The following is a 19584-nucleotide window of genomic DNA, read 5'->3' as shown; positions in this document are numbered from 1 at the left end:
TTAAAAATAATTGATGTGGCAATAGTTTAGATAAATAGTTTAATGCTTAGATACGTATTGATAATGGGTGCCACATTTTGATATGTATTACTAAACATTAATAATAATTGATACAGTAGTTATGTTAATGGACTATGAATCCAGATACCTGGATTAATGATCTGGAGACAAGTTCAAAACACACTATGACAGTCAAGGGATTTCAATTTCAATTATTAAGTAATTCTGGAATGAAAATGATTGTCATAAGACCCCTTTGTTTACTAATGTCCTGTCATGGGCAGAAAATCTATCATCTTTACCCACTGTATGCAATTCCTGGCCGATGGAAATGTGATTGACTCCTAACTGCCCACTGAATAGGTGAGCAAACCTCTCAGATGGTTAGGGATGGATTATTGAATCTGGCCCTGCTGGAGACACCCGCATCTCATAGAGGAATGAAAAAGATCAGATGTCCGAGTAGCTTAGAAACTCTAAAGCTTTTTTTTTATATGCTTGTTCTTTTTTATTTCTTGTATAACAAAATGAAATTTGCTCTTTAGGGTCACTGTAGTCCACTTTCATGTATAGCTGTGAGTGGGAATAGGAGATGGGTGGCAACAGCAGACCAAGGTCCAGAGAGTCTAGTTATTGTTTGGGATACTTTCTCAGGGTAAGTTTGAATGAATGATGGTCAGTATTCTTGAATTGATTCTGTCTGTCCCTGTGATATGGAAACTTCTTTGTTGTTTAAGATGTCTCATTTAAAATATTGTATTTTGTTCCCTTTTCATTATTTTAAGTCTACAGGAAACATATGTTCAAGACTCTGATAATTCTGTACTTAATCAGATTGTTAAAAGATGTCTGAGAACATTTCAGGACGATTCTCTTTCCACATTTCTTTCCTGCTTTTGGGAAGTTGATGGTCCTCAACAGGTAGTGCAGTGGGATTGCTGGCAGTACATTAAAGTGTATTTAACCACTTTGTAGTATCATGGATGACTCTGGGAATACAGAAGTTTGTATTCAAGGCAATATTTTTAAAAAATATTGTGCTGCAAACATTAGGTTTTTGTTAGTTACAGAAATGATCATGAGTAGAAAAGTGAACTGCTAATATTAGATAGCAGTAGCACACAACTTCTGTCAATATGTATCATTTTGTGATCCATTGTAACTTCCAAAAGCTGCTTGTCAGTTTATCAGAAAATTTATCACTGTCATTGATAGCATGATTGTTTTGTACTACACATATCCAAAGCCTGGCTCTCCTCAATCCACATAAAAATATGGTAGTTTATCAGTCAAAATGCTTAATTAGTATTGAAAATAAATTTTGAGTTGGGGCAGGCATTACAAAGTCGTGATCAGAATTAAAGTCTGGCACAGACAACTATTCTCTTTCTCCTGGGTTACCATAAGGACCGATGAGAAATTAATTTAGATAATGGCAGTTTAGTTCCTTGTCAGCACGTTTCTATAGCCCAGGACTAATTAGATTGAAAATAGTACTCCTCATACCTTAGCAGTTTCAGTTAGGCCACAAATAGCTGATGTAACAAGTGGAAAAATATCTTATGGAGGCATGTCTCTTCTGCGTTTGTGCAAGTGCGATTGGAAGGATGTTGTGAAACTTGAAACGGTTCAGAAAAGATTTACAAGGATGTTGCCAAGGTTGGGGGGGTTGAAATATAGGGAGAAGCTGAATAGGCTGGGGCTGTCTTCCCTGGAGCTTTGGAGACTTATAAAAGTCACCTTATAAAAGCTTATAAAATCTTGAGGGGCACGGATAAGGTAAATAGACAAGATATTTGTTTTCCCTAGGATTGGAGAATCCAGAACTAGATGACATAGGTTTAGGGTGAGAAGGGAAAGATTTAAAAGGGGCATAAGGGGCAATCTTTTCACACAGAGGGTGGTGTATTAATGGAATGAGCTGCCAGAGAAAGTGGTGGAGGCTGATACAATTACGACATTTAAAAGTCAGGTGGATGGGTATATGAATAGGAAGGGTTGAGAGGGATATGGAGCAAGAGCTGGCAAATGGGACTAGATTAGGTTAGGATATCTAGTCAGCATGGACGAGTCAGACCGAAGGGTCTGTTTCCATGCTGTACGTCTCTATGATTCGAAGTGTCTTTGAAAGCTACAGAGCAAAAGCCTTGTATCTAATTATGGGACGGAGGGCTACCTGATGATAATGCTGGGTACATCAAAGGTTCCATTTCTATTATTAATCTACTTCATATTACTGAGCTAATATTTGTTTCTAAAAATATGTTTTTTGCATAATCATAAAGGAGATGATGTGTTGCATATAATTATGTAAATTGTAATGTTGAACATATCTATTTTGTAATCACTATCTATTTGCTCTTTTGCGTTCCAGTATACCTGTGCAAACACTGTTTGATTGTCACCCAGAGGGTGGAGTTGGTGCCATGGCTATGACTCAGGATGCGAAGTACCTAGCAACAGTTGGCAGGGGAACAGTACAGGTGCACAAAGGATTATGGTTTTCCATTTACCTCTTTGAATATCTTTTTATTAATTAGCTCTATGATAACACATGCATAAATATTTTGTCCCAGAAAATAAGAATATTGTTTATTGGCAAATAATTATGCATTACATGAGAACACAAGCCATTGGCCCATCAAGTCCACATTGACCCTGTAAAGAATATCCCACCCAACCTATAGATTTCCAATGGTTAATCCATCTAACCTGCATATCTTTAGACTGTGGGAGAAAACCCACGCAGACGCAAGTAAAATGTACAAACTCCACACCACATAGATAAACATCCATTGGTGGAATTGAACCCAGGTCCCTGGTGCTGTGAGGCAGCAGTGCTATCCACTGAGCCACCATCTGAAAACAGATGAATAGTTGATGTTGCAGTTTTGAGGCAGGTGATGGAGAATGGCGAGATCTGCAAATTGAAATGAGTGGATAGCAGCAGTCTCCTATTGTTTTACAAAGAAAGCAGCAAGTTCTAAGAAACTGATGGATATTCTGGTAAAAGAAAGCTCTGAGCTGCAATCTGCAAAGAAAGATTTGGGAACATAATCTGTTGTTGTTTTGTTTGCTTTTTTTTAAACTATAGATTGATTTATCTGAAAAGAGAAAGGGAATCTGTTATCATCTAATATGACCTGAAGGAATGCTGAGACCTAAAGAAATGTGAAAATTATGGATATATTAATTAAGAGTAAATTAGATTTAAATTAGATGTAAGTATATGGGGAGTCAGTGAACAGTGGAATTTAATAGATTAAAAATATTACATTATATGTAAAATCAGTTCTGAGAAAAAAAAAGGTGAGTAGTGGGGTATGGGTTTTATGGAGTTTGACTAAATGAAATAAAACTCTCCCACAAAAGTGTGGACTCCAACTGAATGTTTCTTAATGAGGAACTTTACCAAATATCTCTGGAAAGCCATACAACTAACAATAATTGACATTCTTTTTGTTGTCTCTTCAAAACAATTGATCAAGTTTTTAGACATGGCTTCCCCTTCAGAGATCCGAGCTTTCCCTGATCAGCTGACTGTTTTCAAGATATTCAATCATTCTGTCCTTTGCTAAATATTTACAACAGCCATTAGTCTAACTGGCTTCCCTATTTCACTTTCTTTAAACTGCAAAACAATGTATGCAATTAATTTGAAAGATTGGTTCCTGAAACAAGAGAACTTTACAAGGACATAGTTTGGCCATCTGCAGTGATCTCACTGCCTTTCTTCCTGGAGTTTGTCACTCTTCACTGCCCGTAGGTGAATCCTGCTCTTGTGAATATGGAGGTGGGAAGAACATTTAATTAGGTGGGCTAGTATTATACCTGAACCCTGTCACTCACCCACCTCCAACACAATTAAGTCCAGACAAAGTGTGCGGTAAATTCTAGCAGGCTGAGCTTTGCACAATTGGAGCGGACAGAAAGGGGATGTAATGGACTCTGGAGAGCTGGGAAAGTGGCAGCAGTCTTTGAGGAGGCAGGGGAGGATATTGAGCAGGAGGCTCATTACCTTCAGTATGGTCAAGCAGTGCAGCATCAAATGCAACGAGCCAGACAGGACTCAATTGACTTCCAGTGCCTGTAGATGTGAGCTGGGCGTAATCATTCATTGTCTTTTTGCAAAATAAATGCAGCTTTTTCTTTGTATGTTTCCTCTTTGCTTTTGCTGTTGAATGAAAGTGAACATTTTCAACCATTTCCACTTGGTGATGCTGTCACGTTGAACAATGTTATGCTGGGCATTAGGAAAATAGTAGTACTCCCTTAAGCACAATTCTAAGAGAGCATTGCTAAGGATGAGTAATCTGTGTAGCTTTGACTCCTGTAAATGACATTCAATTAGACAGGTGATAATGAAAATATGAGGCTGCATTTATAATGGAGTATTACATGTGCTACCCATGTGCCCTCAGAAACTTCTCTTTATTTCGTAGCCCTTGAACTCTGGGTGCTCCGGTTTCCTCCAACAGTCCAAAAAAGTGCAGGTTGAATTGGCCATGCTAAATTGCCCGTAGTGTTAGGTAAAAGGGTAAATGTAGGGGAATGGGTCTGGGTGGGTTGCGCTTTGGCGGGTCGGTGTGGACTTGTTGGGCCGAAGGGCCTGTTTCCACACTAAGTAATCTAAAACTGCGAAGGGCAGCTCCAGGTTGATAGCTCATAACCTGGTGTACAGCTGGGTTTTAAATATGGTACTGGCGCTGGGAGTCCATGCAGAGGCAGATACTTCTGCCATTGCTAAATACACCGTAGCACAAGTGCGGCATCATAGAGCTGTGCTACATAAATAATGAGGAAAGGCATGGAGAATTGCATGAGAGGACCCACTGGAACAAATGGAGGGAAACCCTCGATGATAATCCTAAAATTGACACTTATCCAATTTTTGGTAAAATTTTTAGTAGGATAGAACATCAGCAGGAGAGGTTTCTCTGATGACAATTTGATGGAAACTGAAATATTAGAGTTTTAGCAGAAATGCATCAGAATCATTGCATCCACCAGTGTCTGAGGCATGGATTAAATTTTCAGTGGCAAGTGGGCTGATGTGAGCATGAGGTGGGTGCTGTTACATGGGCCAAAGTAACATATATTTGTGATGGATGAGTAATGAGTTGGAAAGTCAGCTCAAGGTTAAAAAGGATATCAGAACCTGAATCACTGGTTGGTGAAGAGGATGGGAGCTGTTCCTGGGATATTGAATTAATAACAGTGGGGTCTCTCAATGATTCATTGAAGGAAATTATAACTCATCTAAGGTGCTGGTGAGCATTCTCATAATCCAGATATTGAGGGAAGAGAAGTAATGGCTTATTTTGGAAATTAACTCCAGCGGCTTGATTTTTAATTTGGGCAACCAGTTAAGTTCTGTGTCCCAACCATTCAACTCTTCTGAATTCCTCAGGTAATTTCCTCTTCAAAGCCTAAATTGGGCTGGAGGCATGTTCAGCAACCAATTAGAGCATAAAGGGCAAAGGCAGATGGCAGCCATGATGGGCCTGCTGCTGCCTTGTGGAAGAAGTGTCCAAGATGACCAAATGGTCAATGAAACAACTGGAACTTGATTTCCCAGTTTTCAAAGTTTCTCTGTGTAGAAACATTTTTTTTCCAAAGTAAATCCAACAGCGGCATGGTGGCACAGTGGTTAGCACAACCCATTCCCCTACATTTACCCTTTTACCTAACACTACGGGTTCAATTCCCACCTCAGGCAACTGACTGTGTGGAGTTTGCACATTCTCCCCGTGTCTGCGTGGGTTTTCTCCGGGTGCTCCGGTTTCCTCCCACAGTCCAAACATGTGCAGGTCAGGTGAATTGGCCATGCTAAATTGCCCGTAGTGTTAGGTAAGGGGTAGATGTAGGGGTATGGGTGAGTTGCGTTTCGGCGGGGCGGAGTGGACTTGTTGGGCCGAAGGGCCTGTTTCCACACTGTAAGTAATCTAATCTAATGAGATGTGCACCACGCAGTCAGGTTTGATTGCTTAGAAATTGAAAATTACCTCCTTTCCCCCCTGAGTTTGTTAGCAAGATCCTCAAGGTAGGATGTTAATTTAGGTTCTTGACTCTCCCTCTTCACTCTCAATTTGAATATGCTAGCATGTTCTGGACTGGTTGGGGGATCCATAATCTTTCTGGGTGAATTTGTTTAAAAGTACCTCTGCTCCTGTTCCAGTCCCAATCCCAGCCCATGGTTCAAAATGAAGTTGAAAGAGCATAAGTATAATAAAGAGGAGGAGGCAGAAATAAATTCTTGTGAGACAATAGAGTGCAGTGTGGGAATAGTGGCTATGATAGGATAGTTATGAACGCAAACGAGGGAGGACTATCCATTTGAGCTGGATATTGAGGGTGAAGTGAAATGATCCACCACAAACACATTGAATTCAATTTGGGATCTTAGTTAGATTCATTTCAATGCTTTGGGAGAATGCATGTTTGATTGGAGAGATTCAAACAAAGATATAAAATTTTATTGCTGCAAAGGAAATTGAATTTTGTCCTTCATTAATTATTCACTGTCATTGTGCCTGAAATTGTGCATTTTGAACTTTTTTTTTAGCGCATGTCTATCTGGGACTGGACTTCAGAAACAAAAGGACCACTTTGTTCTGTGGACCTCAGTCCAGCCTTTAGCTTTCAGGTACGTTTAAAAAACATGATCATAAATTACAATTTTTGTGTCAGTTAAGGTACATTAAAATTAAGTCAAAGACCATAATCATTGTAGATGAAATTCTCATGTTGTGTACACTGTCATTTCAAAGTCTTACATTGTTTCTCAATGGTGGAGCAGAATAAAGGGGCCAAATGGCTCAACTCTGTTCCTTATCTTACAGTATTATGGAACATTTCTTGGTGGCTTGTTTTCCTACACAGAGAATCTCTGGCTCTGAGGTAACAGAGCAGAAGTTCAGCCATATGCTGTCAATATTCTTGCCTCCATTTACATACAGTGAAACAAGGAGCATATATTAGTTGTTGTTTTGTGTGATGTTGGCCAAATCTGGTGGGAACTCCCTGTAGTTCCTCAAAATGCTGCCATAGATCTTTCACATCCTACAAGGCAGAAAGGACCTTGGTTTAACATCTGATCGGAAAGATGGCACCTCTGATATTACATACAGTTCCGCTGAAGTATCGCATGGAGGTGTCAGTCTGTATTTTTTTAAGTAGAAGAATCTGAAGTGGTGTCTTGAGATTTTCTGACAAGGTGAGCGTGTTACCAACTCAACCACAGCCGATAACTTAAACATGTTTGCTTTCTCTCACTGAACTATTTCAAAGCAATTCATATTGCAATGAGTAGCTTTGACGTGCAGTGACCTTTTTCTGATATTGATAAACATGGCTGCCATTCTGCATACAGTGAGACCTAACAACAATGAAAATGAATGATCACTTAGTGTTTAACAGTATTGTTTAGAGGGAGAAATGTTAACTATGGCAGCAGGAGAACTTCCTATCTTTCTTCAGTTTGTGACATGAAATTGTTACTTTGCACTTAAGCATGTGGAAGATAGTTTGAGTATTCATCTGAAAGGCACCGAAGCTGATAATACACCATTTCCCCAGTAGTATACTGTCATCTTAGATTACATGCTTAGATCCTGGAGTGAGATACAAACCTATAACCTTCAGACACAACTATGAAGAAACAACTGATTCCAGGTCTGGAATTTAGTGCAACTGTAGGTGACTTCAGGGGTAATTAGCTCCCCCATCCCCAGCCAGGCAAACATTTACTGGATCAAACACCAATGTGTGCTTCAACAACTGACCCAGTCAGCTTCTCATCCAGTCAGAAGCCTCACTACCGAAACTCCCTCTTCCCACTGCTAGAAGCTGTTCTCTAATCAGAAGCCAGCAGCATCATGGTCCTATACATCATCAGTATTGAGCGATAAGTGGTTGAAATGGTGCAAATGTCAATCTTCTTCTCAAACAGAGGGGCTCAGGGAGGTTGGAGGCCAGGGTAGTAGATGGTTTTCAATGGCTATCCCCTTTACCCCAAACTTTGCTCCTTATTTTCTTCACACTCAGGCAAATGGAGGCCTCCTCACCAAACTCAGACGGCAGCTTGACCTGGTTCCCCATTAAGACAGCAGTTACTTTTCTCACATGCCAGGAAGGCAGGTAATCATACCAGTGGTGAGTTGGGCCTCTTAACTTGACCACTTAAGGGCCTTAATTGGTGCAGGTTGAGCAAGTTACTCATGGATCTTCCTGCTTAGCACTTCATGGGTGCGAAAGGAGCAAGTATCTCTCCAGGTAGTGCAGAGGAAACCTGGAACTGAATTTGGCGTCCCACAGTTGGGCATATTTTCAGCAGCATTCATATTTTGAATGCAAGGCCACAATCCTTTCAGCCAGCACCCGAATTGTCACTCATAGCGTACAAGATGAGTTGGCACTGAAATCATCAGGACTCCCACTACATTTAAATAACTAATTGAAGGTCAGCTTCTGAGGCCAATTTGAAAAAGGAATGAGGTGGAGGGAAACACATAAGTTTCCTTGTGTGCATCAGAGCCACCTGTCATCAAGATGCCATCCTCGCTTGATTCCTCATTGCCTGTCTTTCAAAATACAATCTCCCCTACATTTCTCTTCCATCTCCATGAGTTCACACATTCCTCCCCATCCTAAAGCTCTATCGCATTCCAGTGGCCATTGATCTTCTTCCTGCTCCTGCTTGCAATCCCGGCAGCACTCACTACTGAGGCCCACCCCCGCTGCTGAGCTGCAATGTTGCTGGGCTGCACCCCCCCCCCCCCACTGCTGGGCTGCACTGCTGCTGGTCTACACTGCTGCTGGGCTATACTACTGTTGAATGCACCACTGCTGGGCTGCACCCCCTGATGCTGAGCTGCACTGATGCTGAGTTGCACCATGGCTGGGCTGCACTGTTGCTGAGCTGCACCGCTGCTGGGCTGCACCGCTTTCCTTCCAAAATTCAGCCCTGAATGTCTGGGTTTTCCACGTATTCTGTGACATCGACAGCATCCATCATTGTTTTTGCTTGGAAATCAGCCTTATTAACAGACATGCCTTCTAGTCGGGCCAGAGCAAGCCTGAAGGTCAGCTAAGGTGAAAGATACAATGTATTGTCCTCCATCCTGGGAAGAGGCTTTTTTTTATGAGGGTGATCTGATGAAAGATCAATTTAAAACAGGTTAGGAGAATTGACTGGTTAAACCTGTGAAATGGATTGTAGTTGAGATTTGTAACTGTTTTATTAATGCAACCAAAATATCTCCACAACCACACCCAATTGCACCCATGTACTCATGTTAAAACTCTTGTATTTGGTGAACAGCAAATGTTGCTGGCACACAAAGTGAATTAAGGTGGCTTGGAATAATTGGAACAGTTGTGCAAATATGGCTCAGTTCTGACTTTGGTCCATATATTCTACATTGTCTTTATAATGTTCTGTGCCCACATTTATAGCAGAACAGTGTACTGAAGATATATTTGTCACGATTTAATTAGGTTTCCCCTGCTGTGCTTTATTTAGGAGCAGTTGTAATTACTGTATTGCATGTTTACATAAGCATTTCCATTATAAATGTGGAATTTATAATGGAAAAGTGCTAACAGGAAGCTAATGCAGAAATAATATTTTTAACATATGGTAAATATGTGTTGATCATAATTTTATATCTGGTTTCATTTGACTCTTACAAAGGCAAATTAATAGGTTTCTCTACATAAACATATTTGTTTTATAATCAAATATTTGAAAGGTTTAGTTCAATTCAGTTGTTTTCATATTTATCTTACATCAAAACTCATTTTAATATGTTGCTATTATGCATTTAATTTGTTTTGAGAATGTGACCAGTTCATCATAAATTTACCAAATTTATCTTCTAATGTCAATACTTTATGATTTCTAAAGCTAATTATTGTGCTGCAGTATTAGCATTGGATCTGCCATTTGTGTAATTTAGTTTTGCTTCACTATAATTTGCAGTAATCAGAAATTAATCTAATTGATTGGATTGGAAATGGTTTTTGATTTTATTTTTGATCTAAAGTAATTTTTCACAATTATTTGGAGTTGACTTATAAGCAACTTGATTGTTTTTCATAAGTTTCTCCGTTGCATTTTTTTCCAGACATTTGTACTTTTTAATCCTGAAGATAATACTGAACTGCTCAGCAACAGTAAAACTGAAGTTGTGTTCTATACTTGGGTGAGTTTAATTGCATATTAACAGAATGTGACCCAGTTATTTACTTCAAGCAACCTGTTTTTATTTTGTTTGGCGTACATTAGAAGCTGGGTACAAATAAGAGCTGACATTTACAGAAAGGCTTCTGATCAAGGCTTGTAGTTTACAGTTCTGTCTAAGAGTCAAAACTTGGATAACTGTATAATTTACTGACATATAATGTTAAATAATTAACATACATCACTGTCACTTAATTTTTATTTTTAAAAGGGATTTTCATTTATAAAGGGTTTATCAAGGTTTTGAAATATGTATAACTAACTTGGTGGTCATCTCTGAGCTATTTCCTTATTATTTTATACATCCAAATTGATCTAATGCTCTTTGCAGGAAATCTGATGTATCAGGCAACTGGGATGTTGAGCTGCAAGTATTGCCAGTCTCTTCAAGCGCCTCTTGTGGATGGCACTAGCTAGGAAATTCAAATAATTGTAGCTACTTATTAATTCCTAAGATCAGTTAAGGACATTCATAATGTTTTGTCTGTTCCAGCTCAACTGCAGAAAATGTTGAATAAAATTAATGATTTTTTTTGTTTTAGTGCACTATTTGATGTCCATAACATAGGAAGAGTTAACATCAATTGTGATCTTCAGTTGAAGTACAATGAGACAATAGCAAATAATTGGGACAGACCCCGCAGGGTGCTTTAGCACTCTTTGAATGTCATGTATTCTTTTCTGAATATTAAGGTTCCAGTATATAAATTCCTCTGCAATTATTTACAATGGAAGCTACCTATGCCAGCTTGTCACATTATAGTAATAACTCATTATTAGGAATGGAAAATATATAAGGAGAAGTTGTTACTGAATGATCTGTCTTGCTTGTCGACCAATGTTTCTGACTGTGCAGTTCTCCACTAATATTCCTTATAACGAGCAATCAGAAACATAACTGGCATTTAATTTTAAGAAACATTTTGAGAGATTGCATGTAAAAGGAACATAAAAACAGGAATGTGCCATTCAGCCCTCCAGCCATGAGATTGTGGCTGATTTATAGCCTAACTCCATTTACCTGCTGGCTGATCGGCCATGTTGGAGAAATTAGCCCAATAGAGCAGAGATCACAAAACACAGATCAAAGTGAAATTAACAAACAGTTTATTAACACAGTGATATCGCGGAAGAGAAATTGACCAAGCTGAAACAGCACAGGATAGCCGGAACTCTCTTCCCTGAGCTGAAAGTCAAGCCACGTTTCATAGGAATCTTGTACAAAGATGTTCATTAAAAATAGGGAAAATACAATGTATTTGATAATTAAGTAAAAGTAATCCAGTTACAATGGTGATAATCGCAAAGCAGTTGTCAGAAGGATGTCCTGATTGTAGATATAATGTTGCATCCTGGCAGCATCAATCAGTTTTTAATGGGATCAGGAGATTTCAGCTCTTTTTGAGGGTAGGTGAGAATGTCCCTTTTAAAGCAGTAAGATGTTTCCATTGTTGCTGTCCTGTGAGCGAAGTATTCTGGTGTCTCTCCGCCTGATCTGTCCTTTGTGCGTCTTTGGTATCACTGGGGTACAAGACTGCCCTAACGGCTTTGGGACAGCTGTGTTGATCGAGTCCAGGAAGCTTATTGTTAGTTTGGGAAGTGTATTCCCTGGTCTGCGAGTGACTATGTTCATGTCTGGTTTCCCTTGTCAGCTTGTTTGGTCAATGCTGAGGCATTCTGGGTGTTTCTTGTATGGTTTGGATAGGCTTGATTTTCTGTGGCCTTGCTGTGGGTAGGCAGGGTGGCAGATCTTTTCCCACAAGAGATGTTCAAACAGTCCGCAGGTACGTTGGACGAGTATACCAGCACCATTTATCAGCAAGTGTGTGGAGGATTGCATACCGAGGAAGTCAATCTGGTGTTCCCCAATAGGAAACCCTGGATGAATCAGGACATACACAACCTGCTAAAAACAGGCATGAGGCCTTCAGATCAGGAGACACACTCAAATATAAGGAATCCAAGTATGACCTTTGCAGAGCCATTAAGACAGCCAAGGACCAATACTGATCCAAACTAGAGACCCAGACAGACACCGGCAACTATGGCAAGGAGTGAATGACATCACAGATTCTACAAAGAAATAGTGCAAGATAGCAGATGATGACACATCCCTTCCAGGTCATCTCAACGCCTTCTGTGCTCGCTTTGAACAGAATTTCGGTGGAGAGGTAACACCTATTCTGACAAGTCCTGACGAACCTATCCCAACAGTCACTGCATCAGAGGTCAGATCAGTTTTCCTTCATGTGAATCCAAGGAAAGTGATGGGACCAGATGGAGTACCAGGCCATACACTCAGGGAACGCACAAATCAACTGGCAGAGGTCATCTCGAATATCTCCAACATCTCCCTGCAGCAGGCCACTGTCCCTGCCTGTTTCAAGAGGCCAACATCATCCCTGTGCCTAAGAAGGCTCATGCAGCATGTCTCAATGACTACAGCCCAGTGGTCATGAAATACTTTGAAAGGCTGAACATGGCATTAATCAACTCCAGCCTCCCCACTATTCTTGACCTCTCCAATTTGCCTATTGAATCAACAGTTCCATGTCAGATGCCATATCAATTGCCCTTCACTCCCCCCTGAGAACATCTTGACACCAAGAACAGCTACGTAAGAATCCTACTCATTGACTACAGTTCAGCTTTCAACACTATTACCCCCTTGAGACTAATTACTAAATTTAGTAATGAGATTAGATTAGATTAGATTCCCTACAGTGCGGAAACAAGCCCTTCGGCCCAACGAGTCTGCGCCGACCCTCCAAAGAGTAACCCACCCAGATCCATTCCCCTACTAATGCGATCTCAGACTAAGCCCCACTCTCTACAATTTGATCCTCAGTTTCCCTATCCACAGGCCACAATCAGTGAAGATTGGGGACAATATTTCATCCTCATTAACATTCAACACTGGAGCCCCCCCCCCCCCCCCCACGTTGCGTACTCAGCCCCCTACTTTACTCATTGTATACCCAGGACTGTGTCGCCATATACCAGGCTAATGCCATTTACAAGTTCACTGATGACACCACCATAGTTGGTCAAATCTCAGATGGCGATGAAAACAGACGACAGATGAAAGGTGGAAGACCTGGAAAAATGATGCACTGAGAACAACCTAGCTCTCAATGCTGGCAAAACCAAGGAACTCTTCATTGACTTTCGGCAGGATATTACTCATGTCCCCCCTACACATTAACAGCAGAGTGATGGAATGAGTGGAGAGTGTCAAGCTCCTGGGAGTGGTCATCCACAACAAGCTTTCTTGGACTCTTCATGTAGATGCACTGGTTACAAAAGCCCGGCAACATCTCTTCTTCGTCAGGAAGCTGAGGAAATTTGGCATGACAGTGAGTATCCTTGCCAAGGTTTATAGGTGTGCCATCAAGAGCATTCTATCTGGATGTATCACTACCTGCTATGGCAACTGTACTATTCAAGATTGGAGACGGTTACAGAGAGTGGTGAACTCGGCCCGGACAATCACAAAGGCCAACCTCCCATCTCTTGAATCCATCTACCAGACTCACTGTCAAGGAAAGGTTGCCAGCATTCTCAAAGATCCATCTCACCCTGGCAATGTTTTTTTACAACCTCTACCATCAGGGAGAAGGTACAAAAGCCTGAACACACACACACACCAGCCGGTTTCAAAACAGTTTCTACCCTGCTGTTGTTAGAATATTGAATGGACTCACAAACTCCTAACATTCGCCTGTACCTGTGCTTTTGTTTTTGCTGCTGTTTACTTATTATTTACTTATCTGTGTGACTTAACTCTGTGATCTGCCTGTATTGCTCGCAAGACAAAGCTTTTCACTCTGCCTCGATACACGTGATAATAAATTCAATTCAATTCAATCTCTTAATACTTTTGCTTAACAAAAACAGTCCATTTCAGATTCAAAATGCAATGCAAATTCAAATAAATATGAAATTATGTACAGTACTGTTGATAGAAACCTCTGCATTAATAAAATCTCTTTTGCATAATAGAAAGACAATCAGTTGGAATTTGCATCACCAATCCTTACGGATGAAGTAAGTAATAATATTTAATTATTCAATTTCTATATGATAACTGATTCAAGCTATATGTATATTATAAGTTAAAGGCAAAATTAATTTGAGTTTCTAAAGACAAGCTATTCCGTATTTTTCACAATCCATGCAGTGTTTTGAAAATTATTCACAATTTTAAATTAACAAGCCTGCATTGAAACTGGAGATTAGGCATTTTCTTTTTCCTATAGAATAGCCAGTATGTGGAACAGAATCAAAACAAAATCATTCAATTAATTGCCACGTAATAACTTTTTCCACAAAAGAGCTATAAACACCTTAAAAATACTGTTCATGTCTATCTTTGTGTAGTTTCTGATTCAGGTGTACCACAAAAAGCTCTGAGCTTTTCAGGCAGTGGGAAGAAAACTCAGGGAAGAGCTACTGGTGGGCAATCTCTAATAGAAACTTTGAAAATAGGAGTTGGAGTTGGCCACTCAAGTCTGCTCTGCCATTCATTTTGATCATGTCTGATCATTCAACTTAGTAACCTGTTCATTTTTCCCCCAAGAATCAGAATTATTTTCCAATCTGCTCAGAAATGTTATTATACACTTGTGAAGCATATGATACTTAAACCCAGTTCACCAAGAAAGCCCTCTGCATGCTGCTAAGAGCTGAGAGGCTAATACTTTAGAACAGGCATTCGGCTTAAAAACTAAAGAGGTTTAAAGACAAAGAAATAAATCATATAGATCATGTACTGTAAATAACTTTTCAACAATGGTTCTCAATATTTTTAACTAGCTACTCACTGATAATGAATGTTGTAGGAAGATTGGCATTTATCTATTTCTGGTCAGCTGGTTTACTGCTTAAATTTTACCACCAATATCTTTTCTTCCACAGACATTTAACAAGATTGTCGGACTCTACAGTCAATCAGTTTTTCATCTGACTCCTTCACAAGTACTTACTGCTACTTCCGCAGGGAATTTGGTTATCTGGGACACAGTGAGCGCACCACAAATTCAACTTGATGCAGTAAAATCATACAAAAAAAAAGCTCTAAAACTGATGAATCTACAAAGTGATAGCATTACAGTGGTCACTGTGTCTGACAGGTGAGGGAAAGGCAGGCTATCAGCAGTGAATTCTTTGCAGAATTCAGATGTGTAATCATTCAAAATTGTTCTTCAGCATGAGAAAATGCATATTTTTATTTAATTTCTGGTCTCTGGTCTCTTAACAAAACTGGTTTCTGGTATAGTACATATTTCAAAGATGCACATTCCAAAAATAAAATGTGTGTATTGTTAATGCTGAAAAAAATTCTCATTATTTGCTGGAGGAATTTATTTCTGGACTCCAAAAATACTCCTGTTTCAGGGGGACCTTGTGATTCAATTAATAATTTTCAAAGATTAATTCTTAACATAAGAATGCTTATACATCATTTCACCAGTGGAATTATAAACACAGGGAAGGAGTATGTTTATAAACTTTGTTCCAAGTAGTGATAAGGAACTGGGAGAGGATGGCCACCCACTCCTTCATGTCTTGGGTCCAACACTGGCAGTTGGCATAGTTCTGTTACAGAGCCCCAGAGCATACTCAGTCTTTGGCGACATTGTGCCTCACTCTTCTGGAGGAAACGGCATTGAGGATGATAGACTCTGGCCTTATGTACTTCCTGTGAATCCTGAGGGGGTGTTCAACTGAGACATCTTTATGCTGAGACCGTATGGTGCCGCCTGGAGATTGGTGCTGGTTATCAGCTTCTTGGCACATTCTGATACTCCTCTAACTCCCTGTACCTCTACATCACAATAACAGTGACAATAACCCTGTCTGTGGCTAGATCCATTGGTCATGCTTCCAATGAACCTGTGTGGGAATATAAGAAACAAGACAGGTCCTTAGTAAAGTGGGCAGTCATTCGTATCACACGCAGATGACAGTTTAATAATCTTTGCTTTGCCAAGCAGGTTCATAAAATGTGTTCACGTGGATCTTTTACTTAGTGGATTTTATTCCAATGAATGCAGTAGAATAGAAACCATAGAATACTGAGAGTGTGGAAATAGGCTATTCAGCCCATTGAATCCACATTGACCCACTGAAGAGCATCCCACCCAGACCCACCTCTCCCTGTAAGCCTGCATTCCCCATGGCTATTCTACCTAGCCACTCAACTACCATGACATCCGGAGTACAAGCCATATCACACAAATACAGCAGGAGATTGTGAGTGCTGTTTGATCATTGCTACTTTTCCTGCCACCTCACTGGACCCAGAAAGGGCAAATAGTATACAAGAGCATAATAACAATAGGGGAGAGGAAGTCAGTTCTGTGCCATTGTCAGCCTATGAGATCTTAGAATGTCTTTATGAATTGTTGCCCACAGGTTCCACTCTTCAGGTCACCCGTGATTACTTTGGCTTCACAGAGGTGATAGTGATGTCTTCCCACCCGCCTCATATGTTCAGTTCTGGTTTTGAACTCAGATTCACTTCCCCAAATTCCCTGTCATATCAGTGCCCCCTGATAACCCACTTGATTTTCACTGAGATGACTCCAGGACTGACGTGGCCCACACCTCTGACACCCAACTGGATGGCCCAACTGACACTGACCAATCTCTGACAGACCTCTGTGCAGCTCCCTCACTCATTTTAGTGTGACTGTCCAAATAATTGCCCTGGATCTGCATCAGTGACTGTAGCCACTCCCTGGACTGTAGTGATACAGCTCCATTAATCATGACTGTTCCAAGCAGCTGACTGACCATGTCCAATCCCCTAGACTGATAACTGATGCTGCCCTTTAGTTACTGTGGTGGGACCCTCTGACTGAAGGCCTTTCCCTTTGCTTGACTGAAGAGTATACCCCTTAGACTTTGAGACATGGCCACTTGGTTGAAATACATTCTGTGTGTTTGCCATGTAAGTTGCTGGCATGTAGCGTAGGCGTGAGATTGATATAGCCCAGTGCTGTACAGCAACATATCCGCTAACATGACTCATCACTCTGACAACCATGACAAGCTACTTTTATCATGACTTGCCTTTTAGCACAGACACAGAGTACTGTGAGCTTTTAAACTTTGATGGAGTTTGCAAAATGGAAAAAGGTCAAGTAAGGCAGAGATACAAATAGATGCAGAGTGAGTGTGCATTAAGAAGTAAACAAGGAATTCTGAGATGCATCCTTGTTAAATCCATGAAATGGCAGTAATGTAGCATTAGTGCGCTCCAAAGCTCAGCATTATTGTGCAGAACTACATTGTGAGTGTTTTGGAGATATGCCAAGGTGTAGAGAGGTTGATATGGGTCCAAAGCCAATCACTGTGAATGGGGGCAATGGGTGGTTACATGGAGAGTACCACAAGATACTGGGGATTGCTGTCCCAGATGGAGGCCTGGAAAAGCAAGTGGATTTACTGGCTAAGTTTCCCCTAATTTTTCTTTGTGGCTGTGACTTCCAGAATTGGATATCACTACATCAGCATGTCATTCAGAGTGCGTGCTGTACGCTTGGAACTTCAGAGCAGTTGCACAGCCATGCAGCTTACAGGGGATACTTGTCACCAGTCGAGAGTGTGGTGCTGGAAAAGCACAGCAGGTCCGGCAGCATTCCAGGAGCAGGAGAATCAACTTTTTGGGCAAAAGCCCTTCATCAGGAATACTTGTCACCTGGTCTGAGTTTCATATTGGGAATTGTCACCATCTAGTTTCCCTCTGGCTCACGACACAAACTGCATATCAATGAGATGAGATTAGGTAGTAATGACAAGCTAATGTGTGCAAATAGTGCAGTCAACTACTCACTGCTCCGTAGGGAGACTTCTGTCTTATTATTCAAAGTCTGTTTGAAGAATCAGACCTTCTTCTCTGGACATCAAGAATCTCATTTCTCCGATCTCACCCTATTTTCCTAACTGGTTCATGAATTCCCATGTCATTCAGAGTGCGTGCTGTGCGCTTGGAAACTTCAGAACAGTTGCACAGCCATGCAGCTTACAGGGCTGTGAAGATTCTGTCTGATTTTCTTCTGTGGTGTTGAAAGAACATATTTCTCTATATTTCTGTAAGTTGGTCATTTATGGTGATCTCTGCTCTGATCTCAAGTGCTAGGAGTCCCTCTACATCTTGACTCTGATAAGGAAGTAGTGTCATTGGCATCGCCCACCAATGTCTTTCTAAAAGTGCTGCAGCTGATAGAAGGAGTTGAGTGGTGGCTTTAATAACTAGGAAGGTATTTGTTATTTTCATTTTAGAATGGGAAATTAAAGACATGAAGTTTGCATCTACATGCCCATCTTATTATTTTTGTGATAGCAATGATGCTTAAATGAGGCTCAGTGGCAGCATCGTTGTCTCTGAGACAAGAAACTCAGGATTCAAGCCACACTTCATGAAGACCATTTATGATTTGGCCTCATAGATTGATTATCAACCTGCAAATGGAAAGAACAGCTGGAAAGATTCCTAGTCAGTTAAACACTTGCACCTCAAGCTGTAGGACATGGCTTCAGACTAACAACCTGTTCTAGGTTAGGGCAATTAATTGTATACAGACGTAAGCATGTGCTTTGTCTGTATGTTGTTGGGGAAATTATTTTAATCTAATAGTGTTGAAATATTATTTAAGTCAAATCTATCAGCAAAAGCATTAAATTGTTTATATTTGTATGATGCTGACTGCATTTTTTGCTGTTCATTACAGGTATATAGTGACTTGTGATGTCAAAGGTTGCATCAAGTTCTATGATGAGCAGCTTTGCTTACTTAATTGGTATAGTAACTTCAACCTGGGAGCCATCAGTTCCATTTCCTTCTCCAGCCAACCAGCTACCAAAGCCAATGAGAAAACCTCTTACCCATCACAGTCGACCATCAGTGCTGAGCAATTTATTGTCAGGTTAATGATGTTCTTATTTTATCTAAATGTTGCTATTCATTTCATATGGTCAAGCAGTATTACTTGAAATATCCTGGTTGTGTTAAAAATGTAGCAAATCCTTAAGTATATGCACTATCTCTTTTGTACAAAACATATTAATTCAACGTGAGGCTTTATAGATATTTGGGATGAACCTTTCACATTTTCTCGCCTTTGGAGAGCTCAATGTTTTTCGCTTTTTTTTCCAGCAATATCACCCCTCACCTCCTCTCTTGAAGGTGGTTTCACTTTTATCAGATGTAGTCACTTTCTGGTATCTTATCCAAATGGCAATTCTTATTTTTCATCTCTGAGCTCAGACAATGGCTCCTCTATCACTGTTTCTGTCAGTGGTGGTCTTAAACAAGAACTGGTAAGGCATACTGG

The 19584-nt window shown here is 40.3% G+C and overlaps 1 protein-coding gene across 1 annotated transcript in view; it reads left to right on the top strand.

Annotated features, from left to right (window-relative positions):
• Positions 1-19584, top strand: part of cfap251 (cilia and flagella associated protein 251) — a 77904-nt gene that overhangs the window by 22294 nt on the left and 36026 nt on the right. The window contains exons 5-11 of the mRNA XM_072586971.1: positions 546-655; positions 2375-2483; positions 6566-6646; positions 10128-10205; positions 14246-14290; positions 15161-15375; positions 18982-19176. Of these exons, the coding sequence (XP_072443072.1) occupies positions 546-655; positions 2375-2483; positions 6566-6646; positions 10128-10205; positions 14246-14290; positions 15161-15375; positions 18982-19176 (833 nt within the window). The remainder of the gene's footprint in view (positions 1-545; positions 656-2374; positions 2484-6565; positions 6647-10127; positions 10206-14245; positions 14291-15160; positions 15376-18981; positions 19177-19584) is intronic.

This window comes from Chiloscyllium punctatum, chromosome 17 (genome assembly GCF_047496795.1).
Source record: "Chiloscyllium punctatum isolate Juve2018m chromosome 17, sChiPun1.3, whole genome shotgun sequence".
Taxonomy (NCBI): domain Eukaryota; kingdom Metazoa; phylum Chordata; class Chondrichthyes; order Orectolobiformes; family Hemiscylliidae; genus Chiloscyllium; species Chiloscyllium punctatum.
The sequence above is the reverse complement of the archived record's forward strand: the minus strand, read 5'-3'. Positions and strand labels throughout refer to the sequence as shown.